Source organism: Chiloscyllium punctatum, chromosome 11 (genome assembly GCF_047496795.1).
Source record: "Chiloscyllium punctatum isolate Juve2018m chromosome 11, sChiPun1.3, whole genome shotgun sequence".
NCBI lineage: Eukaryota > Metazoa > Chordata > Chondrichthyes > Orectolobiformes > Hemiscylliidae > Chiloscyllium > Chiloscyllium punctatum.
In genome coordinates, this window is record NC_092749.1 from 8777008 (window position 1) to 8795320 (window position 18313).

Consider the following 18313-nt stretch of genomic DNA (forward strand, 5'->3'; position numbering starts at 1 on the left):
GGAAGAACGCCTCATCTTCCGCCTCGGAACACTTCAACCCCAGGGCATCAATGTGGACTTCAACATTTTCCTCATTTCCCCTTCCCCCACCTCACCCTAGTTCTAAACTTCCAGCTCAGTAACTGTCCCCATGACTTGTCCGGACTTGTCCTACCTGCCTATCTCCTTTTCCATCTATCCACTCCACCCTCTCCTCCTTGACCTATCACCTTCACCCCCTCCACCACTCACCCATTGTACTCTATGCTACTCTCTCCCCACCCCCACCCTCCTCTAGCTTATCTCTCCACGCTTCAGGCTCACTGCCTTTATTCCTAATGAAGGGCTTTTGCCCGAAACGTCGATTTCGAAGCTGCATGGATGCTGCCTGAACTGCTGTGCTCTTCCAGCACCACTAATCCAGAATCCCCGCGCCCGCCCCCCAGTCCAGGACCCGGTTCCCTGCGTCCGCCCCCCAGTCCTGGACCCGCCTCCCCCCGCCTGCCCCACAGTCTGGGACCCACATCCCCCCGCCCGCCCCACAGTCCGGGACCTGCCTCCCTCCGCCCGCCCCACAGTCCGGGACCTGCCTCCCTCCGCCTGCCCCACAGTCTTGGACCCACATCCCTATGCCTGCCCCACAGCTCGGGACCCGACTCCCACCGCCTAACCCACAGTCCGGGACATGACTTACCCCGCCTGCCCCACTGTCTGGGACCCACCTCCCCCCGCCTGCCCCAGTCTGGGACCCACATCCCCCCGCCTGCCCCAGTCTGGGACCCACATACCCCCGCCTGCCCCAGTCTGGGACCCACATCCCCCTGCCTACCCCGCAGTCCGGGACCAGAATCCCCGCGCCGGCTCACAGTCTGGGACCTACCTCACCGCGCCTGCCCCCCAGTGCGGGACCCGCCTCACCATGCCTTCCCCACAGACCAGGAACTGCCTCCACTCGCCCACCCCACAATCCAGGACCCACATCCCCATGTCCACCCCACAGTCCGTATCCCGCCTCCCCCCGCCCACCCCACAGTCCGGGACCTGTCTCCCCGCACCTGCCTCCCCTCGCCTGCGCCCAGTCCGGGACCCACTTCCCTGCGCCTGCCCCACAGTCCGAGACCCGCCTCCCCGCGCCTTCCCCACAGTCCGAGACCCGCCTCCCCGCGCCTTCCCCAAAGTCCGAGACCCGCCTCCCCGCGCCTTCCCCACAGTCCGAGACCCGCCTCCCCACGCCTTCCCCTCAGTCCGAGACCCGCCTCCCCGCGCCTTCCCCACAGTCAGAGACCCGCCTTCCTCACAGTCCGGGACCCGCCTCCCCGCGCCTTCCGCACAGTCAGAGACCCGCCTTCCTCACAGTCCGGGACCCGCCTCCCCGCGCCTGCGCCCAGTCCGGGACCCACTTCCCTGCGCCTGCCCCACAGTCCGAGACCCGCCTCCCCGCGCCTTCCCCACAGTCCGAGACCCGCCTTCCCCACAGTCAGAGACCCGCCTTCCCCACAGTGCGGGACCCGCCTCCCCGCGCCTTCCCCACAGTCCGAGACCCGCCTCCCCGCGCCTTCCCCACAGTCCGGGACCCGCCTCCCCGCGCCTTCCCCACAGTCCGGGACCCGCCTCCCCGCGCCGTCCCCACAGTCCGGGACCCGCCTCCCCGCGCCTTCCCCACAGTCAGAGACCCGCCTTCCCCACAGTCCGGGACCCGCCTCCCCGTGCCTTCCCCACAGTCAGAGACCCGCCTTCCCACAGTCCGGGACCCGCCTCCCCGCGCCTTCCCCACAGTCAGAGACCCACCTCCCCGCGCCTTCCCCACAGTCAGAGACCCGCCTCCCCGCGCCTTCCCCACAGTCAGAGACCCGCATCCCCGCGCCTTCCCCACAATCCGGGACCCGCCTCCCCGCGCCTTCCCCACAGTCAGAGACCCGCCTTCCTCACAGTCTGGGACCCGCCTCCCCGCGCCTACCCCACAGTCAGAGACACGCCTTCCCCACAGTCCGGGACCCGCCTCCCCGCGCCTTCCCCACAGTCCGGGACCCGCCTCCCCGCGCCTTCCCCACAGTCCGGGACCCGCCTCCCCGCGCCTTCCCCACAGTCCGGGACCCGCCTCCCCGCGCCTTCCCCACAGTCCGGGACTCGCCTTCCTCACAGTCCGGGACCCGCCTCCCCCACAGTCCGGGACCCGCCTTCCCCACAGTCCGGGACCCGCCTTCCCCACAGTCCGAGACCCGCCTCCCCGCGCCTTCCCCACAGTCCGGGACCCGCCTTCCCCACAGTCGGGGACCCGCATCCCCGCGCCATCCCCACAGTCAGAGACCCACCTCCCCGCACCTTCCCCACAGTCAGAGACCCGCCTTCCCCACAGTCGGGGACCCGCCTCCCCGCGCCTTCCCCACAGTCCGGCACCTGCTCCCAGCGCCTGCTCCCCGTCCGGGACACGCGTCTCTGTGCCCGCTCCACATTCCGGACGCGCATCCCCACATCCGCCCCACAGTCCAGGACCCGCCTCCCCCCGCCCCCCCCACCCACCCACCCCCCCACCCCCCCCCACCCCCCCACCCCCCCCACCCCCCACCCCCCCCCACCCCCCACCCCCCCCCCACCCCGGCGCCTGCCCCACAGTCTGGGACCCGCCTCTCTGGTCTGGGATCTGCCTCCTTGTGCCTGCCCCTCATCTGGGACCCACCTCCCCTTCTAACAACCACCAAACCTTAAACACACCATTGTTCACAGCAAACTACCCAGCCTTCAAGAAATATCAACCACAACACCACACAATCCTGCCACAGTAACCTGTGCAAGACATGTCACATCATCGACATGGATACTACCATCACATGGAACACATATGGTATTCATGTGACTCTGCCAACTTTGTCTACCTCATATGCTATAAGCAAGAATACCCTGAAGCATTGTAAGTTGGCAAGACCGAGCAAATGCTACAACAGATGAGTGATCCCTCCCAGTCAGGTAACACTTCAGCGGTCAAGGACTTCCAACCTCTGATCCTCAGATAAGCATCCGCCAATTCTGCCTTTGAGATACAAAACAAGGCAGAATCGCTGAGCAGAAACTGATAGACAAGTTCCATACTAATGAACACTGCCTCAAGCATGGTTTCACGTCATGTTATATGGAACCCCCACATACTGTTCTATATCTGTAAAATCATCCTTTCTGTCTTGTTTTGACACCATCACCTTGATAACTTGTTATGATCGCTCTACCTTAAATAGTTTGTACAGTTTTGGATTACTTATGACTTTGATCAGACCCTTGATATGTGACACTGATACCTGGAATGTTATTCCAATCATTTGGTTTGTGCTTGAGAAGGTAATGAGCAGGTTAAACCATGGAGAGTCAACATATGCTATCTCTTTCTGAACTTCTGGAAAACCTTCCATAAGGTGCTGTACAGAAGGCTACTGAGTATGACAAGGGCCCATCGTGTTAGAAGCAAGGTGCAAGCATGGATAGAAGCTTGGATGTCCTTCTCAGGGTGGCAGCCAGTGACAAACGGTGTTCCACATGGGTCGTTGTTGGGACCACAACTTTTCACTTTATATATTAATGATCTGGATGAAGGAACTGAGTGAATTCTGACTAAGTTTAGAGATTATTACGAAATTTAAGTGGAGGGGCAAGTAGTATTGAGGAGGCAGGGAGGTGCTGGAAGACTTAGACAGGTTAGAAGAGTGGACAAAGAAGTGGCAGATAGAGTACGTTGTGGGAAAGTGTGAAGGCACGCACTTTAGTAGGAAGAATAGAGGCATGGACTACTTTCTAAATGGAGAGAAAATTCATAATCTTAAGTGCAAAGGGATTTGGGAGTCCTAGCCCAGGCTTCTCTTCAGGTAAACTTGCAGTTTGAGTGGGTGGTTAGGAAGAGAACTAGAATATAAAAGCAGGGATGTAATTCTGAGGCTTTATAAGGTGCTCGTCAGATCACAGAGTATTACGAGCAATTTTGGGCCCCATACCTCAGGAAGGATGTATTGGTCCTAAGGCAGATCTAGAGGATGTTCACCAGAATGATCGCAGGAATGAAAGGCTGAACATATGAGGAAGGTTTGAGGACTCCGGGACTATCTGAACATAGTGGACGTTCACAAACCATCCACAACATTTCAAGGGACCAAACCAATTAACTCGGTGTCTCCTGATTGGTCAAGGCCCGTGGAAACTTCCAGAAGCTGAGCAGGAATACCGCCCCAACAGTTCCCAGGGTCTGGTGAGTATTGGAGTCTCTGATCAACTTGTTCAAGTTAAAACTGTCCAAGTTTAAATCTGACCGTTCGTTATTTTCAAATAAACTCACCCGCTGCTAGCTCGTGCTGTGACATCACTTCCTGTAAACACGCAAAGGAATCTGGGAAATATCGTGGTTACCGGGCGAGGAGTCCGCAGGGTCCTAGAGACACACCCCCCCCCCATCAACATTACTGAGGGAGTCCGCAGGGTCCTAGAGACATACTCCCCCAGACAACATTACTGAGGGAGTCCGCAGGGTCCTAGAGACACACTCCCCCAGACAACATTACTGAGGGAGTCCGCAGGGTCCTAGAGATACACTCCCCCAGTCAACATTACTGAGGGAGTCCGCAGGGTCCTAGAGACACACTTCCCCCAGTCAACATTACTGAGGGAGTCCGCAGGGTCCTAGAGACACACTCCCCCAGTCAACATTACTGAGGGAGTCCGCAGGGTCCTAGAGATACACTCCCCCAGTCAACATTACTGAGGGAGTCCGCAGGGTCCTAGAGATACACTCCCCCAGTCAACATTACTGAGGGAGTCCGCAGGGTCCTAGAGACACACTTCCCCCAGTCAACATTACTGAGGGAGTCCGCAGGGTCCTAGAGACACACTCCCCCAGTCAACATTACTGAGGGAGTCCGCAGGGTCCTAGAGATACACTCCCCCAGTCAACATTACTGAGGGAGTCCGCAGGGTCCTAGAGACACACTCCCCCAGTCAACATTACTGAGGGAGTCCGCAGGGTCCTAGAGACACACTCCCCCAGACAACATTACTGAGGGAGTCCGCAGGGTCCTAGAGACACACTCCCCCAGACAACATTACTGAGGGAGTCCGCAGGGTCCTAGAGACACACTCCCCCCAGACAACATTACTGAGGGAGTCCGCAGGGTCCTAGAGACACACTCCCCCGACAACATTACTGAGGGAGTCCGCAGGGTCCTAGAGACACACTCCCCCAGACAACATTACTGAGGGAGTCCGCAGGGTCCTAGAGACACACTCCCCCAGACAACATTACTGAGGGAGTCCGCAGGGTCCTAGAGACACACTCCCCCAGACAACATTACTGAGGGAGTCGACGGGATTGCAGAGTCACTCTAACCAGAGCAACCCCACAGCTTTTTAACACAGGATCAATACTGTCACATATAACACAAATATCCAAACTTTCACACTGATGTAACAAGGATCCACATTGTCTCACTGTTTTAACGTGGGATCCAAGCTGACTGCTTTATTCGTGTTGGAAACGAGGAGTGTGTCAGAAGTCAGTGTGCACTATTGGCAGTGAAACCTTCGAAATGCGCGATCGGATTTTAACTCATATTGAAAAAAAAAATGAAGACATACGTTTTGCCTTGGAGGGGTGTGAGGAGGCAAGATAAAAACAACAGACAGGTTTGAAGTATTATGCAAAGCATTGGAATGAGGAGTGTTATAATTTATCAGAGGAGAAAGTGAGGACTGCAGATGCTGGAGATCAGATCTGAAAATGTGTTGCTGGAAAAGCGCATCAGGTCACCTGCTGAATACTTCCTGAAGAAGGGCTCATGCCCGAAACGTCGATTCTCCTGCTCCTTGGATGCTGCCTGACCTGCTGCACTTTTCCAGCAACACATTTTCAGTTATAATTTATCAGGCACAATTATTGAGAAAGCAATGGGTTACAGCTTCGAGAGACTGTACTGAATGTGATTGGCGATGTGCTCATTTGAGGTTGTTGATTCTGTGTGCTGTGGCGATGGAATCTGACTACCGTAAAGCTTTCAAACCACCATGTCACTAGATGGAGCAGCTGAGAGGTCAAGGCTATTGGCTCATGACATTTTGATTTTGCTGCTCCTCGGATGCTGCCTGAACTACTGTGCTCTTCCAGCACCACTAATCCAAAATCATGACATTTTAAGCCATGCCTTTTAGCCAGGCACCAGGGCTTTGAACGAGCACTCAGCTTTCTAAATCATTTCTCACACACGATTCTGATTTGAAAGGACAATCCAACTCGCTCAGTATCTCCATTATGGGAAAGTAGACAAGTTGTGGACAACATACGATCAGAACAATCAAATCAGCTCTTCAAACTAACTGGCATAAACAGTCCTCAACAGGTCCACAGCCTTTTTTACATTGAAGTCAGTGAAAAGAGAGAGCAGTGAATCTGAAATCACCAGAAACCATCAATGCAACCAGACAGTACAGAAGAGGTACTTTCGCCCATTGGTCTGCATTGCCGAAAATTACTCTCAATCTACACTAGGCTGACTTGCCCACACTGGACCCACATTCTTGACCCACATTCTGACATTTCAAGTGGTCATCCAAATACCGTTTAACTGTGAGGTTTGCTGCCCAGGCAGTGCATTCCAGATTCCCAATACGCTCTGAGTGAATTTTTTTTTAAATCCCCTCTAAACCTCATATCTATCACCTTAAAACTAAAATCATTATTGAGTCTTCAATTGAGGGAAACAGCTGCTTTCTATTCAACCTGTCAACGCCCCTCATAATCTTGTACACTTCTATCTGATTCCCCCCACCCCCATCCCAACCTTCTCTGCTCCAAAGAAAACAGGCCGAGCTTATCCAGCCTCTCTTCATCGCTGAAATGCTACGTCCCAGGCAGCATCCTGGTGAATCTCCTCTACACCTTCTCCAATGCAATCCCATCCTTCTAAGAGTGTGCTGACCAGAACTGCGCGCAGTACTCCAGTACTGGCCTGACCAAAGTCCTGTGCAGCTCTAACATAACCTCCCTCCTTTTCTAATCATGTTTCAACCAATAAAGGCAACAGTCCCATATGTCTTCTTTATGACCTTATTAACCTGTTCTGCCATCTTTAGGGATCTGTGGTCCAGCTCCCCAAGATCCCCCTGCTCCTTTAGCCTCTAGTCTCCTGCTTTCCTACATTTACCTGAACAAACTCTGCAGACAATTTGAGCAGAACAACTTCCCCAAAGTGCCATGTGGTATTGACCAGTAAATCTGTTTTTATGACATTCATTGAGAGAGAAAGGTCGGTCAGGGCAGTGGAAACAACTTCCCTGCTTCTCCAAATACTACTGGATGAGACTTGACACACACCTGAGAGGGCAGAGAGTCCTTGGTTCCTGTAACACTGAGAGTGGCAGTGACACAGTATCAGTTTGTCACTCTCCCTCACTGTCGCAGGGTCAAAAGCCTGGGACTGGCTACTTAATGGCATTGTGGGTCAACCCACATCAGGTGGACTGCAGCAGTTCAATAAGGCAGCTCACCACCAACTTCTCAAGGGGCAACTAGGGACAGACAATAAATGCTGGGCCCAGCCAGTGATGCCCACGTCCTATGAATAACTATTAATAAATTTTGAGTTCAATAAAGGCAGATATTTTCAGAACATTTTGTATATCGTATATTATCATTGCCTTCCCGTTTGAGCTACTTTGAGCTCTCTATCTCCTGGACCATCAGCAAGTCACAATTGGCCTTTCACATGACGGACATAACCAACAACTCTTCCACCCACCACTCTTCCAGTTTCTCTCTCTCACACACAGACACAGACACACACACACACACACACATGCACAGACACACATGCACATACTCACATCTACACACCAACACATGCACTCAAACAGATGCTCACACACATTGTGGAAGGCATGGTGGCACAGTGGTTAGCACTGCTGCCTCACAGTGCCAGAGACTCAGGCAACTGTCTGTGTGGAGTTTGCACATTCTCCCCGTGTCTGTGTGGGTTTCCTCCGGGTGCTCCGGTTTCCTCCCACAGTCCAAAAATATGCAGGTTAGGCGAATTGGCCATACAAAATTGCCCATAGTGTTAGGTGAAGGGGTAAATGTAGGGGAATGGGTCTGGGTTGGTTGCTCTTCGGTGGTTCGGTGTGGACTTGTTGGGCCGAAGGGCCTGTTTCCACACTGAAAGTGATCTAATCTAATTTAATTATATACACACACTCAAAAATGTAACTGATTAAAATGAAATGTAGAAAGTAAATCTACTTGATGGCGACCATGAAACAATTGTCAATTATCATCTGATTTATTAATGTTCTTTAGGGGAGGAAACCTGCCATTCTTACTGGTTCTGACCTACACACGACTCCAGATCCATAGCAATGTTCTTGACTCTTAACTACTCTGAAATTCTTGAGCAAGACACACAGTTCAAGGGCAATTAGAATTGGAAAACAAACATAAATCTTGCTAAAAACAAACTTTCTGAAGATTTTCCTGCATCTGCAACAGGAAGAATTAATTCCGTTTACACTTGAATAGGAGTGAAAGAGACAGCATGAAGGAATGGAATGGAACAGGGCACAGGGCTGGTCCTGTCAGGAGACAACTAGAGCTGTTTGTTTATGTTCATATGGTGAGCTCTCAGTTTAACACACACATTAAAGACTGGAAATGCAATTGGGTGTGAGGAGAGAGTGTCATTGACAAGTGCATCAGAACTGACAAACTGCCATTGCTGGATTTGTGGTAATGTTTCAGTCAGCTTCTGTGTGTGTACATAATAAACATTATCCATTGCTTAAAATTTATGATGTGTGTCATTAGAGCTATACCCACCCAAACAAGTGGGGAGTATTCCATCACACTCCTGACTTGTGCCTTGTAGATGGTGGACAGGATTTGAGCAGTCAGGAGGTGAGTTATTTGTGGCAGGATTCCTAGCCTCTGAAATGTTTCTGAAACCACTGTATGTTTATGATTAGGCTGGTTGAATTCCCAGTTAAGGGTAATCCCTAGGATGTTGATAGTGTGGGATTCAGTGATAGTAATGCTGTTGAATGTCAAGGCAAGGTGTTTAGGTTCTCTTTTATTGGAACTGTTAATTGTTGAGCATGTGTGTGGCACAAATGTTGCAATATTACCAACTCTGCTGGCACAGTGTATGCTATAGTTATGCCCACCAGTGGCATCTGAAAAGCTTTTCTTACATTCATAAACATCAGTCCTTCTTGTTGGTATGAATCTCAGCTAGCAAGTGGGGGATGAGTCTTACACAAAGTCTTCAGCAGAAACTAGGCTCAGCCTTGAGAAACAGATTTATTACATCATATGTAATTGTAAATTACAATGCATCAGACATTTATGAGACCCCTTAGTAAGACTTCAGCCTCAACTTACCAGTAGATACATAGTACTGTGACTAAAATATTCTGACACACAACATGGGGTGCAACTAAATCACTTGAAAATTTGGTAACCTCATCCCAGGAACAGTCCTTTAAAATCAAAGGGTGGACCTTATCTCATGATGTCAGCTATCTCTTTTTCATACTGACTTTCTCCTGCAACATTTGCCACTTGTCAGCCCAAGCCTGGATATTGTCCAGATCTTGTTACATTTGAACATGGGATGCTTCAGTATCTGAGGAGTCACAAATGGTGCTGAGCACTGTGCAATCATCAGTGAGCATCCCCACTTCTGACCTAATAATGGAGGGAAGGTCATTGATGAAGTAGTTGAAAATGGTTGGGCCTAGGACACTACCCTGGATTAGTGGTGCTGGAAGAGCACAGCAGTTCAGGCAGCAGCCGAGGAGCAGTAAAATCGACATTTCGGGCAAAAGCCCTTCATCAGGCTCTCTGCCTTTATTCCTGATGAAGGGCTTTTGCCCGAAACGTCGATTTTACTGCTCCTCGGATGCTGCCTGAACTGCTGTGCTCTTCCAACACCACTAATCCAGAATCTGGTTTCCAGCATCTGCAGTCATTGTTTTTACCTAGGACACTACCCTGAGGAACTCCTGCAGTGATGTCCTGGACCTGGACTGATCTCCAACAACCACAACCATCTTCCTATGTGCTAAGTATGACTCCAACCAGTAAAGAGTTTGTCCCAGATCCCCATTGATTCCAGTTCTGCTAGGGCTCCTTGATGCCAGATTTGGTTGAATGCAGCCTTGATGTCGAGGGCTGTCACTCTCACCTCCCTTCTGGAATTCAGCTCTTTTGTCCATGTTTGAACCAAGGCCGTAATAAGATCAGGAGCTGAGTAACCCTGGTGAAACCCAAACTGGGCTTCACTGAGCAGGTTATTGCTGAGCAGGTGCTGCTTGATAGCCCTGTTGCTGACACCTTCCATCGCTTTACTGATGATTGAGAGTAGACTGATTGGGCAGTAATTGGCTGGGTTGGATTTGTCCTCTTTTTCCTTTACAGGATATACCAATTTATGGGGTAGGTATCAGTGTTGTAACTGAACTGGAAGAGTGAGTTTTAAGTAGCTCGGGTTGAGGTTCTGGATGTAGGTTTGCTCGCTGAGCTGGAAGGTTCATTTCCAGATGTTTCATCACCCTATTTGGTAACATCTAGACTGGAGGAATTTGGCTAGGGCAAAGGCAATTTCTGGAGCCAGAATGTTGTCAGGGCCTTTATCCTTTGCAGTATCCTGTGGCTCCAACTGTTTCCTGATTTCACATGGAGTGAGTTGAATTGGCTAAAAACTGGTATCTGTGATTCTGGGGACTACTGGAGGAGGCCGATATCAATCATCTGTATATCGTCATGTGCTATAAATCATGACCCACCAATTCCCAAGTTGTCACAACTGTGAAAAATTGATGAAATTACCAAATTGCCCAATTGTCTAATTCCAGTTAAAAGAGTAATCCCACTCAGTTACTCTCTACTAACAATTAAATACCTTTGTAATCATTTTTTTTAAACATCAACAAAAACAATCACAAGTTGCTAACTTATAACTCAAACTTAAACTCTATCCCCTTTCAAATTCCCTTTCTTCATACAGACAGACAAACACAGATGTGGACATTAAAGATGAAACATGAATGAAAAGTCAACAAGAAACAGTTCACTGGCACCATCCTGGACTATAAAACTTGATGTCGAGCCATGTCCTTTCAATTCCTCCCACTTCCTTCCAATTCTTTGTTCATGAAGCGAGACTGATTGCGTTCACTGGTTCAGGATTCACACTTTTCAGAGACTCTGAAGGATGCTTTTACCCATCCCCTACCCCTTTCTCTTTCGACAGTCCATTTACAGAGTGAAGAGTTTATGGGGAAACAGTGAATAGGAACAGCTACCGAAGGATTTCCTGTGACTTACCTCACACAGGACAGAGGGAGAGAGCCAGTGTTAGCTGCACACTGGAAGCATCTGTTATATTTTCCACACACACGGTATGATCAGCTGCTCAAGAACCAATCAAAACGCTGTTGCCAGGCAGTTATTCCTTAGTTCAGAAACACACTATTACTGTTCCATTTGTCATTGCCTTTGCTGTTCCTGGAAAAGGAAATATTCTATACACAACTTACAATGTGTTTGCATAACCATTTAAACTACTGACTCCTGTGGAGTCTCCTTGGTTTAAAGCAGTATCTTTTCTCACTTTTAGTCCGCAGTCCAAAATAATACTGATGTCCACTGGTGTTGGATTCAGGTGGACAAATTCAGAAGTCACACGAAACCAGGTTACAGTCCAACAGGTTTATTTAAAATCACAAGCTTTCAGAGCACTGCTCCTTCATCAGGTGACAAAGGAACAGTGCTCTGAAAGCTTGTGATTTCAAATAAACCTGTTGGACTATAACCTGGTGTCATGTGTCTTCCAAAATAATACTAAAAGTGACCTTTATGGTATACAGAAACAGAAAGAAATCCTTGTATTTATAAAAATCCTTTCATAACCTGAGAATCTCTTGCAATGATATGCATTTAATGACATATAATTGATCTGTAATCACTGGAAACACAGCAACCAATTCTGGAATAGCAAGATCTCATAAACAGCATTGTGACAACAACCAGATATTCTGCATTAGTGGTGTTAGCTTCTGGGCGAATATTAGCCAGAAAGCATTCTTTTTACAAATATTCACTGCTAATCTTTACATCCACCTTCAAGGGTAGCAGAGACTTGGTTAAACATTGCTTTTCATAGACAGCAACTCCAACAGCATTACACTCACACTGCAATGCACTGACAGCAACAACATGCATTCATATAGTACCTTAAACATCTTCAATCCTCCCAAGATGCCTCAAAGGAGCATAATCAAACTAAGTAAGAATCTAAGTCGCATGTGATGTTCTGACAGATGCCCAGCATGTGGCCAACGTGATAAGTTTAACAAATGTCTTTAAGGAAGGCAACCATGTCGATAGACAAAGAGGTTTAGGGAGGGAATTCCTTTCCTGAGCTTGTGGCCTGTGCTATTGGATTGATAGATGACTGATTCAAATGGAGAATGTTCGACAGGTCAGAATTAGAGAAAATTTTTGATAGAATCACACAATACAGAAGAAGCCCTTCAGCCCATCAGATCAGTACTGTCAAAGTTACACTAAATCTTCACCAGTCCCATTATTCAGCACTGGACGGTTGTAGACTTTGAGGAAGTGCCAATGAAAGGGAGGGGCAAGATCATTGGAGGGAGTCAAAAACAACAATGACATTTTTGAATCAAGGTATCGGTTCATCAGGAAGAGTGTAAAGTTAGTGTGAGTTAGGAGACTACACCTGAGTGAGACAGAAACAAAGGCCGAGTTAGTACATCTGGGAATTTGACCTGAGGGGACGAAGAAGAGTTTTAAGTAAAGTTTACTGCAGGCATTAGGCTCAGTGACGTGTGAGCAGGTGAGTGGGATCGTGATGTGCAGTATGTCCTGCAGAGGAGAGATGTCACAAACCACAGCATGGTATGGGTGCAGCTGATTGGGGAGTAGGCCCAGGGAATATTTCTTGTCACTAAACATCAAGTTTTCAGTTGTGCTCATGTCTCCAGTATCTTCTTCCTTCTGTTCTTAAACATAGCTTATTATGCCACAGGACTTGGTGCTGGGACCACAATTATATGCAATACACATGAACCAGTTGGGTCATGAAAGTGAATGTACTGATGCCAATTTTGTAGATGACACATAAGTCGTTGGGAAGGCAAGTGGTGAGCATGAAATACAGAGTGAACGAGCCATTTGGATACAGAACTGGCTCAAAGGTAGGGTGGTGGTGGAGAGTTGCTTTTCAGACTGGAGGCCTGTGACCAGCAGTGTGCCACAAGGATTGGTGCTGGATCTACTGTTTTTTGTCATTTATATAAATGATTTGGATGTAAACACAGGAGGTATTTAGTACGTTTGCAGATTCCACCAAAATTGGAGGTGTAGAGGACAGCAAAAAAGGTTACCTCAGAGTGGAACAGAATCGTGATCACATGAACCAATGGGCTGAGAAGTGGCAGATGGAGTTTAATTTTGATAAATGTCAGATGCTGCATTTTGGAAAGGCAAATCAGGGCAGGACTTGTACACTTAATGGTAAGATTCTGGGGAGTATTGCTGAACAAAGAATGCAGGTAGATAGGATAGTGAAGAAAGTGTTTGGTATGCTGCCTATATTAGTCAATGCAGTGAGTAGGTATTGGAAGGTCATGGTGCAGCTGTACAGGACATTGGTTAAGCCACTTTTGGAATACTGCATGCAATTGTGGTTTCCCTGCTATAGGAGGGATGTTGTTAAACTTGCAAGAGTTCAGAAAAGATTTACAAGGATGTTGTCAGGGTTGGCAGGTTTAAGCTATAGGGAAAGGCTGAATAGGCTGGGGCCATTTTCCTTGGAGTGTCGGACACTAAGGGGTGACCTTTTAGAGGTTTATAAAATCACAAGGGGTGTGGATAGATGAACAGCCAAGGTCGTTCCTCCATGGTAGGGAGTCCAAAACTAGAGGGCATGGGTTTAAGGTGAGAGGGGCAAGATTTACATGGGACATAAGCGGTAACCTTTTCATGCAGAGGGCAATGCTTGTGGGAGAAATTGGCAGAAGCCAATATAATTACAACATTTAAAAGGTACTTGGATGGGTGTATGAATAGGAGGGGTTTAGTGGGCTATGGGCCAACTGCTGGCAAATGAGACTAGATTTATTTAGGATATTTGATCAGCATGGACGGGTTGGAGCAAAGGGTCTGTTTCCATACTCTTCATCGCTCTGACTCTGTAACTCACACTCAAAGATAGATATAGACAGGTGGAGTGATGTGATGGGATTGAAGGCTTGGGGGAGCAGGCAGGAGAGTGGAGTTGAGGTTATTCCTACTTCTAGTTACCTTGAGAGTGAAAAACCTGATTGATGGAATATGATGTGAGAAACTGTGAGGTTATGCACTTTGGCAGGAAGAATAGAGGAGCTGTATATTATTTGAATACAGAAAGGCTGCAGAAAGCTACAACTCAGAGCTCATCCACGGATCACAAAACTGGAATCTAAACCTTTGGGTGATAGAGAAGGCAAATGGAATTAAATGCAGAAACTGCTGGATAAACCCAGCCGGTCTGGCGTCTGTGGAGAAAAATCAGAGTTAACATTTCAGGGACAATGACCCTTCCTCAGAACTCAAATGGAATATTGGTCTCAGATGCGTTTATGGTTATGAAGGGCAAAGATAAGAAGGCAGTCAAGGCAGTATAAGAATAGACAGACCACGAGGGGTTAGAGGTAGTCTGGAATGGCCTATCAGGTCTCCAAATGAGGGCTTGAAGGCTGCACTCTGTGACTCTGAGGGGGTGAGTGGTAGTGTATAGGGACACGAGCTATTCTCCGGGGATTTGACAACAATGTCCAAACAGGGGGAAGGTGAAACTGCAGTCCCTTCATCGCTGAGCTCTCCACATAATGACGGGGGCAGTCTTAAGAGATGGAAACACTTTCAAGAATATTCTAAGTCAACAAATCAAAAGTGATACAAAACTATTTATCTGCAAATCAATGCTTAATGAATGAAATGTGTCACCCTGCAACTTTCCAGCCATATATCCATGTTTTTAATTAGTTATTCACGTTATTTCACGCTTCTTTGTGAAAACACGGTTTGGACTCAGACAATCAGTGAGAGGGAGAGGTCAGGTCAGTGTGTGAGGGCAATGTTAATCCCTTGGGACCAAAAAAAATTCACCCCCTCAGGAATGTTACTGCATTCCTGGTCAGGCTTGGAGGGGGTCATTGGCAAGGCTGGGTGTGTATGTAAGTGACCAAAGAGGGTGGAGGGGGTTAATGAAGGTGTATCAGCAATTGGGATAAGGATGGAAAACGAGGGGGTTTGGGGCACAAGGGAGAGGTGAGGAAGATAGGAAATGTGTAGTGGGGCGTATTGAGGGTTGGAGGGTAAATTGGGAATAGGGGTGGGTGGGGGAGCGGGGGTGGGGAAGTGAGTGGCAGAGTGGGGGATTTTGGGGTAAATGGGCCTAAGGGAGTGAGGGAGTGGGGATAGGAAGGTGGAGGTAGACGGAAGGGTAGATGAAGGGGAGAGTTCCTTTGAAACTTTCCCTAACCCCACACCCTCACATGCAGCTTAAATCCTCCCACCTTACTCTCCCGACTTTATAAATGGAACATCAAATCATTCCGGCCAGGCAGGGTGGGAGGAAAAGTCCAAACGTGCCCAACAAACAGGCGATGATAAATATCCAGAGAAAAATCCGGTCAATCACCATGGCAACATACTTCCAGTCTTCCTTTACCTAAAAGAGAAGAGGATGACAGGGGTATGGAGGGAAGAGGGTAAAGGAGGGATGGAGAGGGATAGGGAGGGGTGAAGAGGGATAGGAAGGGAAGGAGAGGGATAGGGAGTAGAGAGGATAAAGGAGGGGTAGAGAGGGATAGGGAGGGGTGAAAAGGGACAGGGAGGAGAGGAGAGGGATAGGGAGGGGTGAAGAGGGATAGAGAGGGGAGGAGATGGATAGGGAAGGGACAGAGGTCGGGAGGAGAGAGGGTAGGGGAGGGAGGAGGTCAATGAGGGCAGGGGGTAAATGAGGGGAGAGAAGGAATTGGAAGGAGAAGCAAGATAAAGTTAAACCAGTTTGAGACTATGCGGCGAGCAGAATTTGCCGAGAGATTAATCCAGCCTTCAGACCTGCTGTGGAACCAGCCCCTTCCAGAGTAAACTTCCCACCAGAGTTGTAGCTCTATTTCCATGCAGCCTGGCCCAGAGGGATCTCAGAGGGAAAACTGGCCTGAACCTGGGTCGTTGCTTTGGAGCCTAACAACTCACCACTTCCCTGTTCAGCGAAGAGGAGTTCAGGTCAGGATGATTGGATAATTTGGAAAACCAAAAGGAATTCCATGTAGAATGACCAATCCACCAGGATAGTGTTGCATGGTCGAGAAACAGAAGATTAATTCTCAGATGGTACTGCGATTACAGCTAAAGAGAAAGTGGCAGTAACATCCTCCCACTTCACTCAGCGAAGGAGCAGCCACAAAGAGAACACTCCCCTCCCAAACACAGCAAACACTTTCACAACTCAGTTCTGTACTCCGAACAACTGTTAAGGTAAGAAAACTGACCCCAGTATACCAGGGTAGGCAAGACTCAGTTTCTCCCTCTCTCCACTCTCAGTGTCACGAAATCAAATAGCAATGAGCTTCCCTTATAGGAAAGAACCTCAGAACAGGAGCTGCCTAACTACAGCAACATGAACACAGAGTGTGGAACAGGAAATTATTAACTGAGATCCACCTACTGTCACATTGCAGAGAGCAGTTCTTATTCAGGTACATGGTTAACCACTGCCCACGTGGATGCCAGGGCAGTTGCTTGCTCCTCCTGCAGAATGCTCCTCCTGGCTACATCTGCGGGAAGTGCACCCAACTCCAGCTCCTTGAAAACCGTGTTAGAGAATTGCAGCTGGAGCTGGATGAACTACGGATAATTTGGGAGGCTGAGGGGGTAATTGAGAGGAGTTACCAGGAGTTGGTCACTCCTACGGCTCAGGACAAGTATAGATGGGTTACAGTTAGGGGGAGGAAAGGGGACAGACAGACAGTGCAGAGATCCCCTGTGGACATTCCCCTCAGCAATAACTAGTTTTGGATACTGCTGGGGGGGATGACCTACGAGAGGAAAGCCATAGCAGTCAGTTCTCTGGCACTGAGCCTGACACTGTGGCAAAGAAGGGAAAGGGGAAGAATAGGAAAGTACTCGTGGTAGGGGACTCGATAGTTAGAGGAATCGACAGGAGATTTTGTGGTCAGGATCGGGATTCCCGGAAGGTATGTTGCCTCCCTGGTGCCAGGGTCCGGGTCGTCTCCAATCGGGTGTATAAGGTTCTAAAAGGGGAGGGTGAACAGCCAGAAATCGTGTTACATATTGGCACTAATGATATAGCCAGGAAAAGGATTGAGGATATAAAAAGTGATTTCAGGGAGTTAGGGTGGAAGCTGCAGAGCAGGACGAACAGAGTAGTGTTCTCGGGTTGACTACTGGTGCCACGAGACAGCGAGGCGAAAACAGGGAGCGGGCGCAGCTTAACACGTGGCTGCGCAGCTGGTGTAGGAGGGAGGGCTTCAGATATGTAGATAATTGGGATGCCTTCTGGGGAAGGTGGGACCTGTACATGAAGGACGGGTTGCATCTGAACTGAAAGGGGACCAGTGTCCTGGGTGGAAGTTTTGCTCGTGTAGTTCGAGAGGGTTTAAACTGGTATGGCAGGGGGGTGGGAACCTGAGCTGTATACCGGAGGTGAGAGTTGATGCAGATGAGGCAATAGCAAGAGGTAGACCAGCTAGTGGGAAGGATTTTCCTGGGAAGGAACCAAGGGATCAATTAAAGTGTGTTTGCTTTAACGCAAGGAGTATCAGGAATAAAAGTGATGAGCGTAGAGCATGGATCAGTACCTGGTGCTATGATGTTGTGGCCATAACAGAGACATGGGTTTCTCAGGGGCAGGAATGGTTGCTGGATGTTCCAGGGTTTAGAGCATTTAAAAACAATAGGGAGGGGGAGAAAAGAGGAGGGAGTGTAGCACTGCTAATCAGAGAGGGTATCACAGCTACAGAAGTTACCATTGTTGAGGAAGATCTGCCTACCGAGTTAGTATGGGTGGAAATTAGGAACAGCAAGGGAGCTGTCACCTCATTAGAGGTTTACTACAGGCCCCCTAATAGCAGCAGGGAGTTTTGAAGAAAGCATAGGTCGGAAAATTTTGGAAAAGTGTGGACGTAGTAGGGTTGTTGTAGTGGGTGACTTTAACTTTCCCAATATTAATTGGAACCTCCTTCAAGCAGAAGATTTGAATGGAGCTATTTTTGTAAGGTGTGT

At 49.0% G+C, this 18313-nt stretch overlaps 1 protein-coding gene across 3 annotated transcripts in view; it reads right to left on the bottom strand.

Moving 5' to 3' along the window:
* Positions 1 to 15459: 15459 nt before the first annotated feature.
* The window catches only part of LOC140482710 (neuronal acetylcholine receptor subunit alpha-2-like), a 29634-nt gene continuing 26780 nt past the window's right edge, over positions 15460 to 18313 (bottom strand). For 2 of the 3 annotated variants that reach the window (XM_072580249.1, XM_072580248.1), the window contains exon 7: positions 15460 to 15734. In XM_072580249.1, the coding sequence (XP_072436350.1) occupies positions 15609 to 15734 (126 nt within the window). In that variant the 3' untranslated portion in view covers positions 15460 to 15608. The remainder of the gene's footprint in view (positions 15735 to 18313) is intronic. The other variant, XM_072580250.1, reaches the window with a different exon arrangement.